We start from the raw sequence: 27,583 nt of genomic DNA, 5'->3' as shown, positions 1-27,583 counted from the left end.
TTCCCCACTTTTTAAAATAAAACATTTAAAAGGAAATAATAAGGAATACTACAAAAGAATGAAGAGAATATTTAAGCATGGAGTCATGGAATAAGTAAGTAAGTAAACAAGAGATCTACTAGGATATTATTTCTAGTGTATTTTAATTAATTATAAATAATTGAATATAACATATTGCTCAAGGATAAATAACAAGACCTACAGTCAATACAGTATGAATTACTAAATAAAGTGCATTTTTTTCTCTCTCTCTCTGTCTCTCTCTTTCTACATATATATATATACACACACACATACACGATTGAGCCAAAACCTATAATTTATTCTGACTTAAGTATCCCATAAAATTGAAATATTCAAATTTTGTACAAGACATAAATCCATATGTTGAATAGTTTCCATTTTGAACTAAAGTCTGTGTCACCTTTACAATACTATATACTTTTTACTGAAAACTTGCTTATTTCTTTCTTTGATAGAATAATCGTACTGGAATGCTTTAAGCTTCAAATTAATTTTGTATCTTAAAAATAAATATGACTACTGGACTACAATTTAAATACAGAGTTTTGCATTATATCCAAAATCTGGGAATAATTTCACAATTCATATTGAACTCATATTGACATTATGTTCATAGAAAAAAAAATCATTTTCTAAAAATTGTTTAAAATTGAATGCATAAGAGATGTGCTTTGGTGGCAATGTGCTTTGGTGGCAAAGTGCTTTGGTGGCAATATTTGGTGGCAATCCTATAAAACTTCAATATTTTGGAAAATGATTCATACTAAAATGATTGAATTGGATCTCACCTGTGGGAGTCACTGCCATGAGAATCACTTTCCCCCCCTCTAATGCAGGATTAATTTTTGGTAGGATGAGAAAGACAGTCTGATTAAAGGGTGAAGACTCAATAGCATAGCCTTGTTGAAGATGCCAGCCCAAAAGTGCTGAGAGAAAGCATGAGATAGGCCATCAACCTCCAACGTCCAGATCTTCCTCGCACTTTGGAAGCCACCTATGATTCCAATGGCCCAGTCCAGCCCACCCCAATCTATTTAATTTGCCCTGTCCCATACCTGCATAGTAAACCAATTATTTTCTAATTAAAATCAAACTTCAATTAGAAGTAATTTCAGGGCAGCATGTGTTTTGCCACCATTTTCTCTCCAAAACAGTGCCGTACTGATGGACTGAAAACAGCCATTGCTCTTTGCTTTCTCATCTTTAAGCATAACTGGTGTCACACAATGTAACACTTTCTCTGATTCCAAACCGAGGCTAGAAGATACACAGTATAAGGATGTTCCATTCCTTATGGTGATGTGGATTTAGTAATAGATCTAAATAGTACTAGCCCTCTATACAGAGATAAGAAGCTTTGTCATTTATCCCATTTTTCTGAGGAAAAAAAATCCAAGTGCATATCTGTAAGACAGTACCATTACACAGAAAAGGGGCGTTAGTCCTACCTGAACGCTTCTTCTCGGGGAGCCGAAGGGAGAATCCAGGATGGGTAGTCTCTAGTCTCCTAGCTCTGCAGACCGAGTTGAAAAACTGAGGACATACCCCCTGGTAACGGTCCCCAGTTCTGAACGACGTTGAAGCGAATTCAGCTGCTCCTCGTCCTCAAACAGATAGTTCAGTTGATACTGCGAAAAAAGGGACATTTCCTCCCTATTCTGACTTGACAGAATACAGGTTGGGACTGGATTCTCCCCTCGGCTCCACGAGAAGAAGCGTTCAGGTAGGACCAACACCCCTTCTCCACTAAGCTGAAGGGAGAATCCAGGATGTGACATACCAAAGCTGGCTGATGGCTGTCCTACGGGTGGGATCTGGATTGGTCGGAGGTCCCCACCTCTACATGCACACCCTGCAGGACTCTTCTTCCAAAGGACGCCTCCGCTGAGGCAAAGGAGACAATTTTGTAATGTCTTATGAATGGGGTCACTGATGACCAGGTCACAGCTCTACAAATGTCCAGAATTGATGCCTGCGTTGCCCAGGCTGCGGTGGTTGCTGCACTTCTGGTTGAGTGCGCTGTGATCCTCCTGGGTACAGGAAGGCTCTGTAACTCATAGGCCTTTGCAATGCAGGCTCTAAGCCAGCGACCTACTGTGGAAGGTGTCACCCTGCGACCCAAAGTTGACAGCTGAAAGGAAACAAAAAGGGCTTCCGTCCTCTTAAGAGAAGAAGTTCTTTTAATGTAAATACGGAGGGCCCTCCTAACGTCCAAGGTGTGCCATTTTCTATCCAGTGCATGGGTAGGCTCAGGACAGAAATTAGGCAAAATCAACTCCTGTGAATGATGGAATAAGGAGTTCACCTTGGGCAGGATCCAACCGTAGAACCACCCTGTCTGCATGGAATACGCAGATCCTTCCTGATGGATAAGGCCGCCAACTCCGAAATACGCCTGGCCGAGGTAATGGCCACCAAGAATGACAACTTGCATGTGAGAAGGCAAAGGCAGACTTTACGCAAGGGTTCAAATGGGGGAGAAGTTAGTGCCTGCAGGACCTTAGGCAAATCCCAGGTGGGGTAGCAGTGGACCACCGGTGGCCTCAAATTCGTGGCTCCCCTAAGGAAGGCTTTCACCCTAGGGTGTTGGGCCAGAGTAGTAGAGCCCTTGACCGAAATCACTGAGGCCAAGGCAGCTACCTGTCTCTTCAAGGTATTGGGGGCAAGACCTCTAGCCAACCTGTCCTGCAGGAACTCTAATACGTTTGCAACAGAAACAACAGTGGGTTCCAATTGGTGACTAGCACACCAACTGCAGAAAATCTTCCACGTTGCGTTATATATCCTGGTCGTGGAAGGTCTTCTGGCCGCCTGGATGGTCTGAATGACCTTTGTGGAAAACTTCTTCCATTTCAGGATCCCCTGCTCAAATGCTAGACGGTCAACCAGGCTGGATCTGGGTGCTCGATCGGGCCCTGGCTGAGGGAGATCTTGTGCAGGGGAATTCTCCAGGGCCTGGCGACTGACAGGCCCACCAGGTCGGGGAACCAAGGACACCTGGGCTACCAACAGAACTTCCTCCCTTTCTATCAGTACTTTCCTGATTGCCCCCGGAATCAGTGGAAGGGGGGGCAAGGCATACAATAGTCCCTGGGGTCACCTGCACCGGAGAACATTGATCCCTTCTGCTCCCCAGGCAGGGAATCAAGCAAAGAACCTCGGGAGCTGCGTGTTCTCTGGTGATGCAAAGAGATCCAGAATCGGGCAGCCGAAGCATTCCGTCATCTCCTAGAACAGACTGGGATGCAGTCGCCATTCTAACTGGTCGACCGTGGCCCTGCTCAACCAGTCTGCCTGCACGTTGGATACTCCCGAGATATGTTCTGCTCGTAGGAACAACAGGTTTCTCTCCGCCCACCTGCACAATTGAATTGCCTCCTGCATTAGAGATCTGGAGCGTGTGCCCCCCTGCCGGTTTATGTGGGCCTTGGTAGCCACATTGTCCGTGAGGAGAACATGTCTCCCCACCACCTCCTGCCTTAGATCCTTGAGCGCTAAGCGGGCAGCCCTGAGCTCTAAACAATTTATGTTGTGGGCGAGCTCCTCTCGTGACCACCTCCCCTGGGTGACCTGAACTCCTAAGTGGGCCCCCCCAACCATAGGGTCTGGCTTCGGTGGTGATGGTAATCCTCTGGGGTTCCCTGTATAAGCATCCCTGATCCATGGCTCGGGACTGCCACCAATGGAGGGAACGAAGAACTGGCAAGGGGACGCGAACCCTCCTTGGAGAGTCGCCCCTGCTCGCCCTCTGGTAAGGGAGCAGGAACCACTGAAGGGTTTGGGCGTGGAAGCGGGCCCACAGGACAATCCCGATACACGATATCATTTTGCTGAGAAGTTGAGACAGCAAGATGATAGGCGCCTCTCTGGAAGACAGGATCAGCGACGTGACTTCCCTGATACTGTCTCCTGTGAGAGAGAAACTCCTGTGATAATGCTCCTGTGAGAGAAAAACTTGTCCAGCCAAGGTGTCTATAATAGCCCCCAAATGCAAGAGCCGAGTCGATGGTAGTAGATGACATTTGTCCAGGTTTATCGAGAACCCATGCTCTCGAAGAATCCTGATTGTCGATATCAGATCCTCCTCCGCCTGGGGTCTGGAAGAGGATGCTATCAGGATGTCATCCAAATAGCATTGGATGCTTATGGGTAAGGCTCTGAGGTGTGCCACTACTGCTGCCAAGAGCTTGGTAAAAGTCCGAGGGGCTGATGACAGGCCGAACGGGAGAGCCCTGTATTGAAAATGGCAGCCGCCATAGCAAAGCCTCAGGAACTGACGGTGGTTGGGGTGTATGGGCACATGGAGGTAGGCCTCTGTCAAGTCTACCGAGGCCAAAATAATCTCCCTCCCGCAGTCCCTCTAGAATGGAGTGGAGGGAGTACATCTTGAACCTTCGGTAGATTAGTTGTCTGTTGAGCCCTTTCAGGTAGAGGATTGCTCGCCACTCCCCCCCCCCAAAGGCCTTTGGAATCACAAACAACATTGAATAGAAACCCTGTCTCTCCTGGTCTACCGGAACCAGCTGGATGGCCCGAATGTCCAGCAGATGGCGGATCGCCGATTCCATGAGATCCATCTTTGAGAGGTCCCTAGAGACGGGGCAGCACACAAAGGCTCTTGGGGGGGAGGAGAGAAACTCTAGAGAGAGACCTGACCGTAAGGTTGACAGGATCCAAGCGTCCGTCGTGGTCTGTTCCCACCTCTGCCAGAACAGTCCCAGATGGCCCCCTATGGGGGATGAGGCTCGGGCGTCACTTGTTGCACCTGAAGGGTCTGTTGGAACCCCTAAAGGACCTTCTGCCCTCTTGCCTCTGACGCCCTCTGGCGGCAAAGGCCTGTCTATCAGCCTGAAACAAGGATCTCTGGAAAAAGGGCCTACTTTGAAAGCCTGCCCCAGCTTCCCTGTTTAAAGGAGGGCTTCCCGTAGTAGGGATGAGACTTGTAATCAAAGCGCCTCCCCTGTGAGGGCAGGATCTTTCGCTTGTCCCTGGTTTCCATCAAAAAAGGATCCAGAGCCTCCCCAAAAACCCTCTCTCCCTTAAAGGGAGCCAACGCCAGCTTCCATTTGGTTCTGATGTCCATCTGCCAATTTTTTAGCCAGAGAAGCTTGCGTGCTGTTATAGAAGAGGCCATGGCTCTGGAAAAAAATTTGACTGATGTGAGGGTGGCATCAGCAGTCAATTGAGCCACAGCTATAATCTTATTCAGGTCCTGATGCACCCTGAGATCCTCAGGTGGGATTCTGCCCTGTAGCTGCCTCAGCCACCGCAAAGAGGCCCGAGTAAAAAAAGATGTGGTCATCGATGCTCTGATGGCCCAGGAGTTGGCTTGATGAGCTCTCCAGAGCGCCATCTCCTCCTTCCGGTCCTGTCTTTAAAACGTCCTCCGCATCAGGTGGGATGACAGATGAGGAAGCTAGGGCTACCACTGGGCCATCTACCTTTGGCACTTCCATAATGTCCAAAAGGTCCTTGTCCACATTAAATAAGGTAGACTCAGACCCACTGGGGCGTGTACATCCCAGGGGACTCCCACTGCTTTTTGATCAGATTCAGAAACATCTGGGGCACAGGTACAGCATCCACCACAGATGCTTTCTCGGTGAACTGGAAATCCTCCTGATCCTCTCCCTCTGTGGGAAGGTCCTGAGTGACTGTGTCTTTTCTGAGATGAGCCATGCTCTTGGCCTTAACCAGCAGAGCCTTGAAAAGAGCCGGCTGGAAAAGGCCCTTAAAGGAGGGGGGACCTGCTACCTCCGACTCCTCATCCGAAAAATCCCTTTCTGGAAGGAGGTCCCTCTCGGAGCCATAAATTTGGCTGCTTTCTGAAGTGGAGGCCAAGCACTCTCTAAAGTGGATTGGCTGTTCTGCAGAAGCCTGCCCCTGCAGGACTCCTCTGTTAGTGTCCAAATAAGACAGCTGGCGCAGCTGCTTGACCTCTGCCTGCAATTCCTGTCTTATTGTTTGGGAGATCCAGGCTCTCATGAAGGATGGCATTTCTTGCATCTAGTTCTCCTCAGGCTGTAAGCCAGCTGCTATAGGTGTAAAGGTGTCTGCAGACACAGGTCTGGCTCCGCTGGAGACTTGGTCTGTAGGTGTCGCCATCAAGATCCCCTGAGGCGGCTCAGAAAAATTGTGAGAGGTCTCAGCGCTGATTTGGAGGTTTCCCTGCAAATCCTGAGTACTTGAGCCCCCAGGAGACCAGGCAGTCATATACTGCCTATCTACCAGTTGGTCTGGCTGCCTGTCATCTTGAGGAGGCAAAGTTTGAGAGGTGGCTCTGTTTTCAGCCATCCTGGAATCTCTCACTGCCCTGTCAAACTGTTTATACATGGCTTTTTGTCTACGCCTGGCCTGTCTATCCTCAGCCCTAGAGGGTCTCTTAGGGGCTAGAGCCCTGGCTCTAATCCTAGCTGCTGCCTCCAGACCAGCAGACCTGGACTTAGCAGATCCCTTTACAGCCTTCTCTCTACCCTGCTGAGGAACTGACAATTCTTGATCAGCTCCCTTGGCGGCCATCTTTGAGCCTGCCAAAAATAACTGTCACTTGACAGGGGTAGAGAAAGGGGGAAAAAAGTAAAAAAAACAAAAAAATATTCAGCCTAAGCTGTCAGCTACAGCCACAGTAGCTGTCCACCACTTCAGGAGGCTAGTGTGACCCCAAGTGGTGAGTTCAGCCCAGCTCCACAATTCAAAGGCCGAGTCAGAGAAAAAAAGTTGAAAAAACGGCTGACTCTTTGAATTGCAGCAAGCCCTGACAGGTCAGAGGCTTGCGAGCCTGGCGCTGGCTGCACCGCAATTATCAGGCAGACTCAAGCGTCTCGCAGCTGCCATGGTGCTCTGGGGACTGGATGGGGGGGGGCAGGATTTAATCCCGATGGCCAGAAGCCCCCCCCCCCAGGGACAATCCTGGAGACAAACTGCAAGACTGTCCCCAAACGAAATAAATGGCCGCTGCTGCTGGAAAGGGACAGAAGCACTTAGCGGCAGCTGCAGCTCGTCCCAGGCAAGGGAAAGTGGATCGGGAGAAGGCGTGTTAAATAAGATGCCGACTCCTGCCCCAGCCTGGGCCACATGGGCTCTCAGAGTCACCTCCACTCAAGTTTTGGCAAAAAATAGAAAAAAACCAGTCCACCAGCAAGGAAAGTAAAAAAATTAAAATAACAATCAAAAAAACGTGAACCGGAAAAAAGGCGCAAAAAAAATGAAAGTGCTAAGCTGTCAAACCTGTTCTAAGCCTCTCTGCAAAAAAAAAGCTTAATCCAGGGGGTGAATATTTTTCTACAATCCTAACTATTCAGAGCCCTTAAAGGGTGGTCTGAACACGCTGAGACCGAGTGAACTGGGGACCGTTACCTCAGTTTTTCAACTCGGTCTGCAGAGCTAGGAGACTAGAGACTACCCATCCTGGATTCTCCCTTCGGCTCAGTGGAGAACAGAAAGAGAAAGTGGAAAAATAAATTAACTTCTGTGCATAGACATTATGAGGTACAACTCAGCACTGGATTGCAAGATGGTCTCGTCCTTTATTTTAAGAAAGGTTTGGGCACATACTTAAGGGCTCTTTCAGACACTTAGCAGGCAGCCTGGTTGGGTTAAAAAAAGGCTCTAAATGCTGCTTTGCAGTTTTGTTTTTGCCATTATTTTTCTTGTCCAGAACTAATCAAAAGCAAAACATGACAGAAGAAAGCCGGCAGCAATCTAAGAGAGATACTGACGTTCTCATTAAAGCAGGCTTCATTAACTAGCCTCGTCGATATCAGGGCTGTCTGATGCCATGTTGACTCCTGCTAATTATCCTTTGCTTGCAAAAGAAATGGTAGGAGTCTTCAGCCTCACTTAAGAAGGAAAGCTCTAGCTCTTCAACACTAATTTTGTTTCTTTTTTCTCAACAGCATGTCAAACAATGGGTTGAAAAAAAGAGATTTTATGACACCTCTGGTACATGTTTTTTTAATCCAGAGATTCAGAACTGCAGAAACACATATAGGTTTACAACTTCAATTGTTCGCTTGAGCCAAAAGCTTCACTCGTGTACTGTACACATCCTACATAATTCAAAGTCAGGTTTGCCAAGCTAGGCTTGAGTTTTGAAAGAATTGGAGCAAAACACCCACCACATATGGTACCTTATTCTATTTGATGACTATGAAGGGCTATAGCTACCATATAGTCTGTATCTTCCCAAAAGGAAGACTTCACCGGTCTATCAAACCTCGGTCAATCCTAATCTATCTTGGCATTTTTCTCATACCTCCTGGTATTTCTCCAATTGAATAGTATTGACACATCCAATATATATAGGAATTACAACATGTTTTGGGAACCATTTTTTTTTGAGACTACTGTCTTCAAACTCTTCATTCTGGTAGTAGTTTTAATACATGCTGTACAAAATGAAATCTTTCTGAGCAAATTTTTCTTTTTGACCTGCTTTGAATGCATCATTCATGCATGCTAATTTACACAAATTTATGATGTAAAATGGTATGTCATCCTGTCATAGTACAATATAACGCCTGGCATTCTATGGCAGTGTCAAACCTGACAAATTTGTACACAGCCCATTTATTTCTTCTTTAACATATTATAACATAGCTACTGATTTATTTCTCCAACCATCTCTCCTCCCTTCCCTCTTTCAAAGTTTTTGGGTAGAAATCAGTCAAAGGGACCACATAGCTGTTCATAATCCCATTTGTTATACTCTGTAGACTCAGAAACTCCATGCCCATTTGAGTGAGAGATAAAAATTTGCTGCATGGATAAATGCATTGGAAAGATAAACATAACATTAATATTATTTTTTTAAAATAGTAAAGGTGTGAGCTACATGGATAATGAGTTGTTTTAATGATATGCCACTACCCATAAAGAACGGAAACAAGTTTGGAAATTAATTCAAACAATTCAGAAAGACCCCGTGATATATTAGTCTACTAACACGTCAATAAGGAAGACAGGAAAAATGCAAAGCAATACATGTACAGAGTAAGAAATTCTGCAATTACATTTCTTACTAAAGCTCTAAAACTGACTTTCTTTTTAACCTTGCAAGCATTCTGTCTTCTAGAATCTAGAACAATATTCTGTTCACAAGCTGGAAGTAGCCTAACTCTTGTTAATAGTGAGGAAGAAATTTAAAAAAATAAATATTGTATTTGCCAAAAGATTTGAGGCCAAAGTGGTCAACAGGTAAGCAGTCTTTTTCATTCTCCTTTCTGAGTGACTGGTCTCTTTCCTCTCTCTCTGCTGGTTATTTGGATTAAACAATCTATTGCAAAAGATATTCATAGTGATTGCGTAACAACAGTCTGCAGGCACAATAGTGGACTGGCTAGTATCCAATCAATTCTATACAAGAAGTACAAGGTGTACTTCCCTTCTTGAAATAAGAGAAACAAAAATAGTGTGGGTGGGATGGACGCCCTGATGAATACGCTTCAGATACTGTGCACTATGTACAAAAGTAATCAATCTTCACTTCCTATAAAACCTGAAACCTGATGTCAACTCATAAAATATGTCTATGGTCTTTTTAGAGTTGCCAACAGAAAGGGAAAGGGAAGCAGTGGACAACTTGCATTCCATAAATGTTTTCAAAGATAGTTTCTAGGTGACCGAAGTTTCTGCCCTGCAAAATCCTAACTGGAGAGTATGTTTGATGACTCTTTGCTATGAATGTGTCCCATTGGAGAATATGAATTATGATACAGCTAGGGGGTGGGGAAAAACCAGGCTCAAGGGTGACAATGAATAATGTGTCTCAGAGTGGGCTACACCCAGGCAGCACCGGCATGTTTATTTCTAATAAATCTTCTTTAAGTTTTGAAAATCCAGCTAGAGATTCATGATTTAAATGGGGGTAACTACTGGAGCCCTGCCACCTGAACCTATCAATGGCCAAAATAATTTCTCTTGTGCAAAATTAGAATCAAGAAATATTTCTTGATTCAGTATTTCACGCTTTGCCTCTGACCCTGTTTCCCCCTCCCCCAAATATGTGTCATTAGTCATATTCCCCAACAAAGTGATTTTGCAGTTGTAAAAGTCACCCGCTCCAGCCACTGTGGGTTTCCGTGGAAACGACCTTGGCGTATCAGTTGGAATGTGCCTAGTTTTGACTGAGATACCAGCTCCTTGCTGCAGCTGTGAAGTTCGCTTTCCCACCCCCCTTGCCTATGGCAACTTGAGAGCAGTTCAGGGATGCTTTGCGAGTTGACAACCATCTTTTAAAGGTAATGAGCTACAAGCACTGAAGTTATATTCTGTCCATGCTAGGGGACAAGCTGCATTTGACCTCATCTGTTCTGGGTCATGAAGAACAAGAACTTAATTTAGTACAAACTTTTCACATATCAATACTTCTGTAAAACAAGACAACAAATCAATTTACCACCATAAAAAGATATATGACATAACCAATGGCCTTGTTCTCTGGCACCTAGTATAGCAAATACAGTATATACCGTATTTAGTCTGTTACAAGACAATGTTCCAAATCAGCCAAACGTGTAAAACAGCTGAAGGGTAGGTAGTAATGGATTAAAATACTTATTGCAAAATTATGTTTCACTTCAAATTCCACAGATGTCTTTCTTGCAAAGCAGTCTTCAACTTTGCTTCCAATTTCATTTTAGGTGATAAACTAATGAACTATATTTTAGGGCTGTAAGCTATTATCTTCACTATTCTCAAAATCATGTAAAATAGCTCAGATGGTTTGCCTGAGAAAAAGTTTCCATATTTTTAAAGGTAAATGATCAGCTACTTTGTTACAAAATAACATTCTTACCTGGATTACTGGGTAAAAGGTGACAGCATTTTATTTAGACTTAAGGGCAGAATGGATACTCGCCATTACTGAGATGTGAAGGATCCGTAGCTCTTCTTCTGCTGATTCACTCTGGGGTTCTTCTGTGGGCTCTAAACCAGGGGAGACGGGTGTGCCATCTTGATGGTGGATGTGGAAGAGCAAGGTGCCATTTTCCAGCCACTGCTGTCTCCAGCGCACCAACGGGATATCTTCTGTATTGCCTGAAATCTCTGTGGGTAAGAGGGGACAATAAATGCAAATTAGCATAAAGATTCTCTCACTAACCCAAGCCAACACAGTTATTAGTCAGGGACAGTGGACTAGAATTTTAGAATGTACCAAGATAGTTTCTTTAAAAAACCAGAACATTATGTGCCAACTAGTATTCTTGCATTGATGCCTCCAGAGCCCTCTTCTCTAACTTTACCACTTCCATTTGGCAAACGAAAGACCAGCAGCTGGGTAAGATATATGGAAGCAAAAATAAAAATAAAAATAGGGACATTCAGATGAGTGGAATATACTATCTTTTCGTTTAAAAAATGTCCCCCAAAAATCCTGATCTCCAAAAAGCAAAAGGAGGAACAAACTTTTCCGTGCATCCTCCAGCGATGCCGTCCCGTCCCATCACTGCAACATCTCAACATGCAAACATTTTTTTTATGTTTACAATGTTAAGTAAGGCATCATATAAATTTAATTAATAAAATAAACTTTATGGTCCTTGGAAGATTAATTAAAGCAGAATTGTGATCCCTCCCACAGAACAGTTATGCAATCTTGATTTAAAGGAATGGATATACTGTAGCTGACTCCAGCTCTGAAGTTTAAACAGGAAACCAAAGATACAAAATAATAGATATATATGGGAAATCAAGTCTAATCTGTACCCTATTTCAGGGTACAGACAAATGGTTGCCCAGTCTCTTTTTGAAAGCCTCCAGTGATGGAGCACCCACAACTTCTGAAGGCAAGCTATTTCATTCGTTGATTGCTCTCACTGTTGGAAAATTTCTCCTTAGTTCTAGGTTATTTCTCTCCTTAATTAGTTTCCAACTATTGTTTCTTGTCTTGCCTTTTGGTGCTTTGGAAAATAGTTTGACCCTCTTATCTTTGTAGGAGCCCCTCAGATATTGGAACATTGTTACCATGTCTCTCCAAAGTCCTTCTTTTCATTAGACTAGGCATACCCAATTCCTGCAACTGTTCTTCGCATGTTTTAGCCTCCAGTTCTCTAATCATATTTGTTGCTCTTCTCTGCACTCTTTCCAGAGTCTCAACATCACTATATTGTGGTGGCCAGAACTGGATGCGGTATTCCAAGTGTGGTCTTTCTTTCTTTTTTTAAATAAATTTTATTGGTTTTTAAAAACAAACATAAACAAACAAAACATAAAAACATCAAGCTATCTTCCATAGGTGTACATACAGTGTGCCGGTTGGTTTACAAATTGTTTTGTGCTTCCATTTCGTAGTCTTCAATTACAATTACATTACATATAATCTCATATTGTCAATCAAAAATTAAATACCTTAGTATCATTATTAATCAATAATTTGACTCATTCATGTTTTACAGGATAGTCATAATTTACTTAGTTTATTTTATAACAGTTCATATTATCATCCCAAATCTATCCTAAAATCATTTTGTAGATATAATAAGAAAAAAGTACATCTTTACATATTTATTATTTTCTAAAAGTCTACGTATTTCATTACTGTATTTTATTGTCTAACCATTGATAGAAAAGATTCCAAATTTTATAAAATTGCTTATCCTCCTGTTCTCTAATTTCAAATGTCAATGTACTCTTTTCAGCACATTCCAATATTTTCTTAATGATTTCCTCCTGTGATGGTATTCTCTCATTTTTCCAGTTTTTAGCAAATACAATCCTAGCCGCTATTAATACATTTACAATCAGGTATTTCACGTCTTTACTATATATTTCAGGTAAAATTCCCAATAAAAATATCTCTGGTTTCAAGTCTATATGCTTTTTTGTCATTTTTTCCAACCACATGTGGATTTTAGTCCAGTATTTTTTAGCATCCGCACAAGTCCACCACATATGGTAATATGAGCCAGGTGTCTGATGACATTTCCAACATTTTTCGGATTTATTCTTGAACATTCTTGCTATTCTTGTTGGGGGGAAATGCCACCTGTAAAACATCTTATACAAATTTTCTTTATATGCTGTTGACATTGTCATTTTATAATTTTGAGACCACAATTTTTGCCATTTCTCTAAATCGATCCCATATCCAAAATTCTTCCCCCAAGCAATCATAGTTTCTTTAACTTGTTCTTCTTCTAATTTAATTTCTAATAAATATCCATACAATTTTTTAATCACCTTTTCATCAGTACCTGTCAAAATCTTATCTAAGTCAGTCAGTTTATCATAGAAACCTTCTGTTTTAGAATCTTTATCATACCTTGAATGTATTTGCGCATATGAAAACCGATTCATCTTTATACCTTGTTCCTCTAATTTTTGCATCGATTTAAGTTCACCCTTTTCATTCAATATTTCACCATATCTAACTGTTTGCTCCTTTTTGTATATTATAGGATAAGAAAATGCTTCAATAGTCGATAACCAGATTTTCAAATAACATTGTCTTTTAATCTTCTCCCAGTTTAACCACAGAGACTCCTGTATATAATGTCTTCTAAAATACCCCTGTGTTTTAGTTCCTTTATACCATAAAAAGGCATGCCACCCCAACAACAAATCATGTCCTTCTAATGTCAACAATCTAGTATTTCTTAGTGTTATCCATTCCTTAACCCACATCAGATTTGTAGCTTGGTAGTACAATTCCCAATTAGGCAAACCAAATCCTCCTCTAATTCTAGCATCTTGCAAAAGTTTTAACTTTATTCTCGCTTTCTTACCTTGCCATATATATTTCAACACAATTTTATTTAAATCTTCAAATTAGTCTTTTCCAAGCCTAATTGGAATTGTTTGAAACAAATATAAGATTCTGGGTAATATATTCATCTTGATTGTTGAAATTCTCCCTATTAGTGACAGTTGTAAATTTTCCCATTTCGCCAAATCTAACGCTATCTGCTGTTTAAGTTTGATATAATTATTCTCTTTTAATGTACTACATCTTGCTGTCAAATATATCCCCAAGTACTTAATCTTATTTGTGACCTGAATTTTCAATAGGTCTGCCAGTTCTTCCTTTTGTCTTAATAGCATATTCTTTGTCAAGATCTTTGTCTTATCTTTATTTATTTTCAAACCAGCCACCTTTCCATATGTCTCTATCTTTTCTATCAATTTTGATGCTGTTTCTAAAGGGTCTTCTAAGATGAAAACCAGATCATCTGCAAATGCTTGCAGCTTAAATTCTTCCTTTTTGATTTTCATTCCTTTTATATTCTTTTCATCTCTAATATTTCTGTTTAGCACTTCCAAAGTTAACACAAACAACAAAGGTGATAGTGGGCACCCTTGTCTTGTTCCTTTTCTTATATTGATAGAGTCTGTCAGTTCTCCCTCTATCATTACCTTTGCTGTTTGCTTATAGTATATAGCTTCTATTGCTTGAATAAATTTTCTAGCAAAACCCATCTGTTCCAACAGTAATAACATGAATCGCCAATTCACATTATCAAATGCCTTCTGTGCATCTAGAAATATCAGAGCCATTTGTTTTTCAGGATGTGCCTTGTAGTATTCCAAGGTGTCCAAGATTACTCTCATATTGTCTTTAATTTGTCTCTTTGGCAGAAATCCATTTTGATCAGGATGGATAAAATTATTTAAATATTTTTTAAGTCTTTCTGCCAATATTGAAGCAAAGATTTTATAATCTGCATTTAGTAGAGAAATGGGTCCAAGTGTGGTCTTTCTAAGGCTTTGTAAAATGGTACTAGAAATTCACATGATGTTCACACATTCACTCATTCATTCCAACTTGTCTGCTACTTTGTTAAGCTTTTTCCTCTTCCGGTTTTTGCCCATGAGCTGCTAACAAAAGATCAGTTTTTTTGCCAGTGTGCCAATTCAGTGATGGGGATCAGTCAATCTTTTTGAACTTTTCAACTACATTTGGCAGGTTGGTGCATGTGCTGCTTCATTCGTCTCTTCCAATTGTTTTAAAAGGTCTTCTTAACTTGATCTCTAGGTATAAAACCCTTCATTCTCATTTTGTATTGATCGTAATTTCAGCTAATGCTCCAGTTGCTTATTGTTACTATTATTTATCTAAGCCCCAGATCATTAACTAAGACTTTAAAAAAACCTGCAAGACTTATATGGACTTTCTACAGCAAGAAGACAACTGTTGATTTATGGATTAGGGGATTAGAAAGGGTTAAAGAGGCAGAGTAAGGAGTAAGATGGCCATTATTTGACTGAACAAAGGGCAGAAGTCAAAATCCTGTTTCTTTTTTAATAATTATTTTTTCTTTCTTTTCTTTTCTTTGTTATCTGGACTTTTATGATATTTTAAAATTCATATGTATAACTATAATCTATATCACATTTCTGATAAGGAAAGACTCCTTACAACTTCTCTGAATTCTGTTGTCAATGTTGCAGTTTCAATAGCTCCCCAATCTTCTTTCCACATTTATTCTGTGCCATTATTATTAAAGCAGTGTTTGAAGGATTAGATAACAAATCTTAAGCACATCCATGATTTTTAAAAGGAAATGTAAACTCTGCATAGACACAGCTAAGAAAGCCAGCATGTTTACATATGTTCTTATACCCAGGGAACATTAAATTTTGTCTATATACAACTAGAGAAGCTGAAGAGCCAATTCATGGAGACACTAATTTAATAAATCAACTACGTGTCCAGAATATTAACTGTTCTTATAAGGCTAACTCCAGGCTAAAAATGTACAGGGAGTTACTGGATGTTTAAAATAACCGTTTAAAGCCATTGGGTATGAACTTATCTTCATAAAAAAATCCTTTGGGTCCTATTATATAATTTTATCCTACTTTCTGTTATCAATTGCCCCTATGTAGTTATAGTGTCATTTATTTCAGCATTTAATGACTCAGAATAGCCACTAAATTTGATCTCATCTCATCTCCAGCTTTGGCCACTTCTAGAAAAAATAAAATCATTCCGAAGAATTAACTACAAAAGGGGGTGATGGGTAGAACTCCATAAGATAGAGGAGATCCCTCTATGCAAATGAACAATTCTATTGAATCACAATGTGCTCAGGAAAATAGCAGTGTTCCAAATGAAAAGGACATTAATGGGGTTCAATGGAAAGGCTACAGCAGGGTTTTCATGAATTATTCCGTACTCTCTTCTCTTTGAGGATTGCACTTAAATGTTTGTCTCATCAATATCATTTTTGCCCATTCCTCTCCATCATGTCTGTGCAGATGATCATTAGTTAGCATCTGTCACCATTATCATCCCACACCATTTGAGTGCTTGAGAAAGTCAACCTGGAATTGATGCTAAGCGCACTGGTCACATCTGATGCTACCATACGCTGTATACTGAAAGGTAACAAATGTTTTCCCTTACAGTTATTAACCCTTGGCTCCAGATGGCTGTTTTTTAATCTATTTGTTGGATGTTAATGCCAGTGTTAATGACTTTTCATCTAAGGCCTTAATGGAAGTCACTTGGGGGAATCAGCCTTACCATCAATATCTTTCAAACTTTGAACTTGAAAGCTGTGCTTTCCATTTTTTCCCCCTCCCTGGATTTAAATATGCTACCCCATCATAGAGATTCATGAGCTGTACCCTTAAAAAGACATCATTAACTAATGCAGTAATTTAGCATACCAAGGGCATCATAGCCCTAGTCTTTTTTAAACATGATACAAACAGGCAGTTCCTTTCTAGAGATTCCTTAAAAAAGGTCATTCTGCAAAACTGCTGCAAAATTAACAAGGAGTAGATCCTGAAGGCCTTCTATATTTGCAGGCCTTCACTAGTACAGGCAACCAACCCTAATGAGATAATATAAGATGGCCACCACAATATATCATGGATTCAGTTTAGATGGATGGGAGTCAGGTACAAAATCTAGTGCAAAGGAACTTGATACTGATCCCAGCATTGACAGCATTCTTATGGAAAAAGAAGTGATTTCAACACAGTAAAACTCTGTATGTAAGTAACATGAAATGTTGCTGAATTTCTAATGTTCACTAAACAACTATGGAACAGTTAATACAAAACTGTATGTGTGAGAAAAAAGCAGGCAGAATTTTGAATTTGGCAAACTATTGGATACTAAATTTGATGGTACTTGACTTCTCTTTTTAAAATTAAAATTTGGAATAGCTTGTGTCCAAGTATTTAAATGAACCCTTCCATCCTGACTTTGGGAAAATCCTTAATAATGTGGCTGTTTCATCAGCTATGATTCATCCCTCTGATTAAAAAAGTTATCTTAATTTCAGGCCACTTACTTTTATATTCCAATTGTTTACATATTTTTGTATGGATTGTTGTATTCCTATTGTTTATGTTATTTCTTTTAACAAGCGTTGGGGGACAAGGAATTGTATAGCACCCAAAGTCAATTTTTAAGTGCAGTGGTTTAAAGCAAGGTTCTCCAAACTTGGCAACTTTAAGACTTGTTGACTTCAACTCCTAGAATTCCCCAGCCAGCATGGTTGGCTGAGGAATTTTAGGAGTTGAAGTTCCCAAATCTTAAAGTTACCAAGTTTGGAGATTCCTGTTTTAAAGGGCTGTAAAGTGAATAACATAAACAGATGGTGGGCAACAATTTGATTATATAAATTCTATTTTAGTTTATGATTGTTGAACATTGATTTGTCATATTCTAATATGCTATGATAATCTGGTTCTTTGTTTCATGTTTTTCCTTGTTAAAAATTGTAAATTACAATTCAAGTCCTAGAAAACTCAACAGCAGATTATTTGATGTTCTACTCTTAAAATGCTTAAGATACAAAGCACAATATTGATGTTATTAAAAATAATTGGCAGTATCTAAGTAGTGATATTATTTTATTTAAATATCCATATAAATATCCATCCATAAAACACTTATCTTTATAGTTCATACAATGAAACCACCATGAGTTGAATTAACTTTTTAGAATGAATGGAGATTCCATTCAAACTGAGCCTCAATTTGCAATTGACTGATCAGTGAACACACCTCTTCAGGTAAGCAGAAGGAAGATGAGTCCTAGGCTCCTTTGAGTATCACGCACAGGTCTTCTGTGTTCCTTCTAAAATATAAATGCAACCACAGTACACAGCCTGTGTAACTGGAGGAGGAGCTAGTGTAAAGAAATGCCTTGTTTTTTCTTCTTTGCAAGTTTTTCAGCCTTGGGGCAAAAGATATGACAGACCAGTCTTTTTGCAGGAAAAGGAAGCATTTTAAACCCAAAAATTTCCAGAGCCAAAATATTTGAATCATTCTTACAGTCTGTTCATGCTAGTTAAAACATACTGCGCTTTCTTCTTACTATTAAGGGAACATGGGATGCAATTTCCAGGGCCACCTTAATTGAACAAAACCTATGAACAAATAATGTCTATTCAAGGCTGACTATCAAGGCAATGACCATTCCCTCTTGGCAAGGCATCTAAGCATATTTAAGAAATCTAAGCAAAATGTGCATTTGGGGTAAGAGGAGAGAGTGCATTATACAGATGACGGACTGAAGACTAATTTCTTTAAGTGCTTATTACAGCAAAGAGGACAAAGAATTTTTGCAAATTAAGGCGTGGTGCAGGGAACAAAGAAAGCTCGTTGTTCATCATACAGAATGTGAATATATTCATAACTGAGGCATGGTGTTTGATCCGCATTTGCCTCTGTGTTCGATTATTCTCTCTGAGGAGCAGAGCAACACAGAAGAATATGCCATGACACCCTTCTTTGATTCTTTTCCTACTTTTAAAAAGAGCTTCTAGCGCTCTTGATTATGGATATAAATAAATATATGCAACCACATGTGCATAAAGATTTCAGAGTTTAGGCGTCTGAACTGCAATATGAATACTTTTCTTCTTTCATTATTTTTGTTCTATAAAGTCTAACAGATGAACAAAAAAAATCCCCTTTGGCAAGCTTACAAGAATGTTGATTTGCAAAAATATTTTGAGCTTCTTTGAAATGAATATCTTTATTGAAACTAGGAAAATACACCTACATCAACTTTATTTTTAATGGAAGAGATTTGTATTTCACCGTTCCACAAATGGATGGCAGAGTCATTTAATTTAGAGATTCAGCGTTGATAATTGTTATCTCTATCAGCCTCTCTATGGAAAGTTCCATCTCTTACACTGTGACAGAAACAAAAATATCTCTTCTAAAATGCAGTATAGCCATTACTAACTGCACTGTGCATAGTATGGCATGTAAAAATATCATTCCTCTTTCTACCCTCGGCATAAATTTTGGCTCTCAAATTTTAAGGGTTAGAAAATAAAAGTTATCTTCTTATTTCACTAAGAGTAGAATCAGGTTAGCAGTGTGCAGATATATGGAGAAGTCTTCTGAACTGACATCCCAAGCCCTCAATTGAAATAGCTCATCTATATACTCAACACAAATTCATGCAGGAATTGCCCAAAGTGGCCTATGGATAGATAATATGGACTCTATAACAACCACTCTGTCAGGCTTTCAATCTTCTCCTTCATTTGCAGATTAAGGGAGACCAGACTTTACTATTCAGATTCCTAATCCTAATCTGTTTCCTTCCAACTTCTGCTGTTAGGTGATCCCATGCATCTTTATATTTGAGAGTATTGATATAATTTAACAACGCTCTTACATTAATTATATGTCAGACAGCCACTTTGGTCTAGCCTAATGGCTAAGGCACCAGGCTACAAAGCTGGACACTGTGAGTTCAAATCCCGTCTTGAAAGCCAATTGGATGACTTTGCACCAGTCACCCTCTCAGGGTTGCTGTTGTAGAGAAAATAGGAGGAAGATGTGTTGGATATGTTCACCACCTTGGGTTATTTGTAAAAATAATAGTGGTGCGACATAAATAATATTATATTTCATCCTATGATAAATGGTCAGTTGTCTTCACTTCCCTGACCTCAAGAAGAAAAGAGGAACAGCCACTTTCTCCCATCATTTTGTACCAATATACCTTTAAGACTCTCTGTCTCTATCAGGTCTACATTCCCAAGCATGATCACAGCATTACAGGACTACAGAAACATTTTTTATTACCAAGAATTACAAAGTAATACATATGAAGTTCAACATACAGCAGCATGCAGGAAACCTCTCCTACAGCATATACATATTCTAATCCAATTGCTTTGTTTACAGGTAGTCCTTGACTTACGACAACTCGTTTAGCGACCATCTGAAGTCACAATGGCACTGAGATGATATAACCATGTTTTACACTTACCACCATTGCAGCATCCCTATGGTCAAAATTTGGATTCTTGGCAACTGGCATGTATTTGGTTGCAGTGGTGGTTGCAGTGTTCCAGGGTTAAGTGATCACCTTTTGCAACCTTCTGACAAGCAAAGGCAATGAGGAAGTTAAATTCACTTACAGCCGTGTTACTAACTTAGCAACTGCAATGATTCATTTAACAACAAAGGTCATAAAAATGGGGTGGATCTCACTTAACAACTGACTTGCTTAGCAATGGAAATTTTGGACTCAATCATGGTCAAGGATTACCTGTACTACACTGGCTCTTAGTCGTGAACAGAAAATCAATGTAATTCTTTGGAAGCAACTGTAGCTCAATGAAATAAGCCATGCTTCACAAATTGAGGATTCCTCATCTAATCTGTGACAAATATCTCCTCTAAACACCTTTGGATCACCTCCTAGATATGGTATCGTATCAGAAAGCTTCCAATTATTGTCATCATCCAGAAAGCACAGAAAAGATGTGGAATGGCAAAGTGAATGGGGTTGTCATTAATTATCTTTAGCCAGATTGCAGTGATATTCCTCTCCTTTTACAAGTTTATTTTGCTTACTGCTTTTTGCTATTTTTCTATTTTTTGCATAATTTTACTTACCCCAAAAGAGATGAGCATGATGGGTCCCTATGTATGTAATCTTTACAATTCAAATTGAGTTCATGCAGTTTCAAAACTTGATTTAATAACAACACTACTCCATAAAAGTCAAGATGAATTATCCTCCAAAGGGCATTTATAGTATTCAGTTAAGCAATTTAAAATCATATAACCAAAGGCAATAACAATTTATAGGAAAAATAAGATTAAAGTATTAGAACCCCATATACATTATACATTACATAGAAAAATAGTGGCACCAGATAAAATAATCCAGCAACACAAATTATCCAAAACCACCAGAATATGTTGTAGTCTAACTGTAAGCCAAATAAGCTTAACCTTGTTAAGTTTGTTAAGTAGTTGGGCCACTACAGAAAAAGCACTGCCTCGTTATCACCAACACTTCTTACCCATAGAACAGGGGTTTCCAATCTTGGCAACTTTATGACTTGTGAATTCCCAGAATTCCTCAGCCGGTATGGCTAGTGTTAAGGCAAATTCATTACAAAGAAGTTCAACAGTTTTTAAAAAAATTAGCATGACAAATAAAAAGAAAGAAATGAAAAAAGATGGCTCTGACCACAGCTCATTAATGTATCTTTCCTAAAAGGAACGGAGAAGTCCACTGATACTACTGCATCAAAACTAATCAGGGCAAGGGAGTTTGGGGTCGAACCAAGCCTGTTCCAGAGATTCGGGAATTGGCTTAAGTCATAAATCTGTCTCTGGATCAAAGAAATGGAGGCAATTAAGGCTGCGTGTATGTATAATTACCAAATTGATGATCTATATAAATCAGCAAAGGCTTCAACATGGCAGGCTTAGTACACCAGGGAAAACAGGCTTCTTTCAAGAGCCTCTGATGCGGCAGGAGGTCACTTACTTATGGAAAGCAAAGCTCTGAAAGAAATCCATTTCACCTTCACTGAGCTGCCCCCTTCTGCGTTTACTGTAAGCAGCTGAAGCAACATACAATGTCAAAATTTCAAGGAACTGGTCAAAAAGAAAACAGATGCATTTCTTATACTTAAGAATCCCACAAAACCCAAAACCACCTATTCGTTGCGGTGGATAAGCATGCTTAACAAACAGCAAGTCTAGGAGTATGATCCCTGGTTTTGTGGAGGAAAAACATACTGACATGATGCCTAATAAACCTACTGTACATGATGTGTGCAGTAGTAATTCAGTTTTGTATTATAGTGTAAATTCTGGTGTGAGCAAAGCCCCCCTTCCTGAAGGTAGCTGCGTATTCCAGAAAACTCACATAGAGATTTCAAAGGCTCTAGTTGCCTATATAATACTTGTGCAGCCTTCAGCACCAGGTTAATTGTTGTATAGACATGTACAAATATATATAAACAAAGGCAGGCAATTGGGAAAGCTTTCAAAGCAGCCTCATTGAGCTATATGGAGAATGAAGCAACTTCAACGTTTAGAAGAGGTGTTTGACTATGCCAACGAATTTGAAAAGTGCTTTTTGGAGGGCTCTGCATTAATCTATTGCCTTATTCTATTCAGAGAACTCTGTTGTTTTCAGTGGGCTGCATGTTCTATTAGCTAAGCCAGCAACGCTGTGAAATGCTGAAGTTGATCTAAAAGTAAGTATACTTGTGAGAAAACACTTTTTAATACACACAGTAATGTGTGGACTATATCTACATTAATCTGCATTTTAGAAAAACTTCAGAAAAGGGGCATTCTGCCCGAATACATTTTCTTACGTATATACCACAATACACCTTTTATTAAGCGTTTTAACCGAGACATGTCCTCACAAGTAAACATCAAAACAAAATTCAAGAAATTGTCCAAATTAAAAGATAACATTATTTTTCTAATATGTGTATTAATTAAAATATAAATCATGGTAGAGAATTTAAGACTATAGACTAAAAAGATGTCATCAAATATTTTTACTGCCAGAGTAAAACAATCTTTGAAGTTATAGGAATAGCTTTTTCATACCCTTTATTACATTCTTGTTTCAAAACTTCTCTTTAAGCTTCTCTTCTTCTACCCCATATGTAAGAGCCAAAACACAATATGTGATATTGTGTCTGGAAGTGATACTTGCATTTAAACATTTTTACAAGAAGGATGACTGAACACAAAAACATTAATAGCCCACATTAAATGCTACAGCTCACCTTTACATAAGCACTTAGTCACAGGACCATTTGTGAAGTATCTGACATAAGCTGCTCATTGAGAATAAATTAGTGTTTGCCCTGGAGACATGGGTAACTGGCAATTTGCAAGTCTGCATGAATGTCAGAGAAACAGCAGAGAATAGTTGAACAGATGCGAGGGCTGTGCATGTTTGGCTTAAAGACTTTCTCCTCCTCTGCATGAGACCCTGGCAATCATGATCATTGAAGAAGGCAAAACGAAAGAGACTGGCATTGGACTAAGTACAGGAAGTCATCGTTTAAGAACCACAGTTGGGATTGACAATTCCATCACTAAGCAATACATCATGTGATTGGGACCAGTGGTGGGATTCAAAAATTTCTTACTACTGGTTCTGTGGGCGTGGCTTGGTGGGTATGGTGTGGTTTGGTGGGTGTGGCAGGGGAAGGATACTGTAAAATCTCCATTCCCTCCCCACTCCTGGGGGAAGGTTACTGCAAAATCCCCATTCCCTCCCCACTCCACTAACCTGCTTTCCAACTCCATTCTCCTGTGCAGGGCAACAAAAGCCGATCAGCTGGGACTCGGCAGGCAGAGAACAGATGGAGGCAGGGCCAGTCAGAGATGGTATTTGCCGGTTCTCCGAACTACTCAAAATTTCCGCTACCAGGTCTCCAGAACTGGTCAGAACCTGTTGAATACCACCTCAGGATTGGGACTTGCAATTTTACTGCCAGTTGACTCTACTTTTCTGAAACTGGCTGTGAAGTGCGCAACTGGAAATCACTGCATCAATTATAAATGTGAGGACTGGTCATAAAGTTATTTTTCCAGCCCTACTGTCACTTCAGATGATCACTAAACAGGGCAGTCATTAAGCAAGGACCACCTATATAAAGCACTGCTAAGCATGATAGTAATATAAAATTTGAAATGGTATAAAGGGAATGAATGGAAGAAAGTATTTCTTTTTCTTCCATGATTTCATGTATTTGCATACAATATAATATTTCAAGCAAAGCCAATTTGAAAAGTTGTTTTTACAATGCTGAAACTTCCAGACATGTGAAAGTCATTGGCAATAGGTTATAACAGTATATTGGGCTAATTTAATATTTTACATCTATTTCTAAAAGGTTAATACACTGCCTGCCTGTCCTTATGAAAGAAAGATGTCTTTAAGAATACATAAATTCCCTTACTTGCAGGAAATTATGCATTATTGTGCATTGCAACTTAATTCTGGCATGAAAACCACCAGCTGGTCAAACGTTGGTTTGAAACCCATAGCTCTTGCCTGACACTGTCCAGAGCTAGTTGTGATTACTAAAGCCAAATTCAGTCTAAATATTGGCAATGTTTTTTACTTTATTTATTTATTTGTATCCCATTTCATTATTTTTACAAATAACTCAAGGAAATGAACATATCCAAACACATCTCCTATTTCCCCCACAATAACAATGCTGTGATGGAGGTGAGCTGAGAGTGCCTGGCCCAGAATCACTCACTTGGCTTTCATGCCTAAGGCAGGACTAGAATTCATGATTTCCCACTTTCTAGCCTGGTAGCTTAACCTCTAGACCAGTTCAGAATTCTAGATTTAAAAAAAATATGATTTTTTTTGGCACATTATTTTTGCCTTGTTTTAAACCATAATCCAGTCTGTGTGCTTTAATGTATTTAATGTGGACCAAATACTGTTAGAGTTGGTACATAATATAGGATGTTTTATGATCCCATGTAATGGTGATTATTCATAAAAAACATATCAAGTATTGCTTAGGAAGATATGTGAATCCATTCAAAGAAGCACCATGTTTGGTTTAATCCTCAACAGTATTTGCACACAAACCCCAATGCAGCCTATATTAAAAACCCTACCTTCCCACATGAGATATACAGTTCACGTGAAGTAGCATCCAACTTATTTTTTTCTTATCAGTTCCATGCTGAATGTTGAACCAAATTCAAAAGCTATATTCAGACCTTTGGCTGATCAATATGAGCTCTCAAGTGCCTTCAAGTGTGCACAAAGTATCATTATTTTGTGAGGATATTTCCCATTTTATTTCATTTTTCAATTCCCAATCTAGCCTCCAGTTCTGGAATCCCAAATCTCCTATTTATATACTGATTGCTTAACTTCCTAGCTCAGACACTATCTCCGTATCTTGTAGTAGTGGAAAACAGTATAGTATAGTGGATAAGGTATAAAACTAGAAACTAGGACACTGTAAATTCTAATCACCTTAGACAGGAAGCCAACTGGCTGATCTTGAGCCAGTCCCTTTCTCTCTTAGAAGAGAAGCAGCCCAGGGCAAACCATTTCCGAAAAACATTGCCAAGAAACCTGAAGGGACTTGTCCAGGCTATTGTCTGGATTCAACGCATCACTGACTCAACAGCAAAATTTAAAATATTGTATTTGTATTAGTAGTTCTCCATAAACTGAATTTGAATAATGGAAGGAAATTTAAAATGTTTCAAAATATAAGCAAAGTTTCAGACATGTAGAAAGTTTTGGTCCATCACATTGCAAATTCACTGTATTACAGGTTCTGAAGCTAGTTCTGGGTATCATAATCAGCCATAATGTGGCTTATTTATATTTGTTCTACAATGACAATTGTAGTTTACATAATAAATTAGTTATCATTTAGTGTAATGTATGAACCTAGTCAATATTTCATTACAAAGTAAAAAAATACCTCTGCAAATTAAATCAAGACATTTTTTTAAAGCCACAAAACGGATTGAGGGATGCCCAGATTATTAACTTGATGCTTGACTCAGTTATCTTCTAAAAATTATATTTGTATTGAAGAAAAAAAATTACCTCTTAGAGTATTTTCTTTTTTCATTTACATTTTATTTGATTTGTCCATCACTTACAAGACACAGGTATAAGAATAAATATAGTCTTGAATACATAAGATAGATACTTATAAGAAAAATAAAAAACAATAGGACAGGGACGGCAGGCACGATTGATGCGCTTATGCATGCCCCCTACAGGCCTCTTAGGAAGGGGGTGAGGTCAATAGTAGACAGTCTAAGGTTAAAGTTTTGGGGGTTTGGGGAAGAAACCACAGAGTCAGGTAGAGTATTCCAAACATTGACCACTCTGTTGCTGAAGTCATATTTTCTGCAGTCAAGTTTGGTGCAGTTAACCTTGAGTTTGTATCTATTGTGTACTCTTGTATTGTTATGATTGAAGCTGAAGTATTCATTTGCAGGTAGGACATTGCAATGTATGATTTTATATACTATACTTAGATCGGACTGGAGGTGGCGTAGTTCTAGGTTTTCTAGGTCTAGAGTTTCAAGTCTGGTGGCATAAGGTATTCTGCAATGAGTAGAGGAGCGGAGAACTCTTCTTGTGAAATATTTCTGGACTTTTTCAATTGTGTTAATATCAGATACATGATATGGGTTCCAGACTGATGAACTGTATTCAAGTATAGGTCTAGCAAATGTTTTGTATGGTCTAGTTAGTAGTGTGATATTATCAGAGAAGAAGATTGGATTGACAACTCTTAATGCCTTTTTGGCTATGTAGTTACAGTGGGCTCTAGCACTTAGATCATTTGAGATGAGTACTTCAAGGTCCTTGACAAAGTTTGGATCCTCAACAAGGTCTTGACTTTTTAGCTTGTTTTTTTTTTCTGATTTTTTTCTGCCAATATGTAAGACACAGCATTTATTTGTTGAGATTTGAAGTTGCCATTTGATAGACCATTCTGATACTTGCGGGTAAGACTTTGCCCTGAAAAAGTGCCTCCATGGCTTATGCGGGTTGAATAGATTGGGGCGCGCGCGCTGGGCTTTTGGCAATGAAGCGCCTGAGCCAGCGCGCTCGCTCCCGAACGGCTCGCCCGCGGCGCTGGGTCGGTGGGGGGGTCGCTGGGTGGTTCGATGGCTCCGCGGCCTGGGAAGGAGAGGGCCTCCGCTCCCCGGGCACGGGCTGGGCCGACGCCCCAGCGGGGGGGGGGGGGGGGGGGGGGGGGGGGGGGGGGGGGGGGGGGGGGGGGGGGGGGGGGAGGGAAAAAAGGGGGGGGGGGGGGGGGGAGGGGCGGGGGGGGGGGGGGGGGGGGGGGGGGGGGGGGGGGGGCTTTTTGGGGGGGGGTTGGTTGGGGGGGGGGGGGGGGGGGGGGGGGGGGGGGGGGGGATATTCTATTTTTGAGGGGATGTTTTGAGTTGCCGGTGTTTGATAGCCTTGATACATAGTCAAGGTCTTTTTGGAGGGTAGCAGTATTGTCTGTGGTGTCGAATAGCTTTACATCATCAGCAAAGACAATACAGTTGCTCTTAATATGATCACAGAGGTCATTTATGTAGAGTATGAAGAGAGTTGGTCCCAAAACACTGCCTTGGGGGACACCACTGTTGACAGGTACAGAATTTGATAGGACGCTCCCAATTTTGACCATTTGTTGTCTGTTTGACAGGAATGCTTCTATCCAGTTATGTAGGTGTCCAGAGATACCATAAGATTTTAGTTTTAGTAGTAGTTTGTCGTGTACCACTGAATCAAAGGCTTTATAAAAAGTCTATGTAGATTGTGTCTATTGCTTTGCCCTGATTGAGTTGTGT

General features: G+C 40.1%; 2 protein-coding genes across 3 annotated transcripts in view; both read right to left on the bottom strand.

The window, feature by feature from the left end:
• The window catches only part of ASTN1 (astrotactin 1), a 254,516-nt gene that overhangs the window by 157,127 nt on the left and 69,806 nt on the right, over positions 1–27,583 (bottom strand). For both annotated transcript variants that reach the window (XR_015748725.1, XM_087960906.1), the window contains exon 2: positions 10,879–11,070. Coding sequence is in view for 1 of the 2 variants with exons in the window: in XM_087960906.1 (XP_087817032.1) it covers positions 10,879–11,070 (192 nt within the window). In the remaining variant the exon portion in view is untranslated. The remainder of the gene's footprint in view (positions 1–10,878; positions 11,071–27,583) is intronic.
• On the bottom strand, positions 2,103–5,326 carry LOC148131324 (uncharacterized). The gene is given in 4 exon segments (XM_087958986.1): positions 2,103–2,155; positions 3,841–4,360; positions 4,362–4,927; positions 5,137–5,326. Coding segments are annotated over 4 exon segments (1,329 nt in total).

The sequence above is a fragment of the Notechis scutatus genome, chromosome 3 (assembly GCF_049901735.1).
Source record: "Notechis scutatus isolate UNSWTSFEM ecotype Mainland chromosome 3, rNotScu1.2, whole genome shotgun sequence".
In the NCBI taxonomy this organism is placed as follows: Eukaryota; Metazoa; Chordata; class Lepidosauria; order Squamata; family Elapidae; genus Notechis; species Notechis scutatus.
Note: the sequence above shows the minus strand (reverse complement) of the source record. Positions and strands in the feature narration are given on the sequence as shown.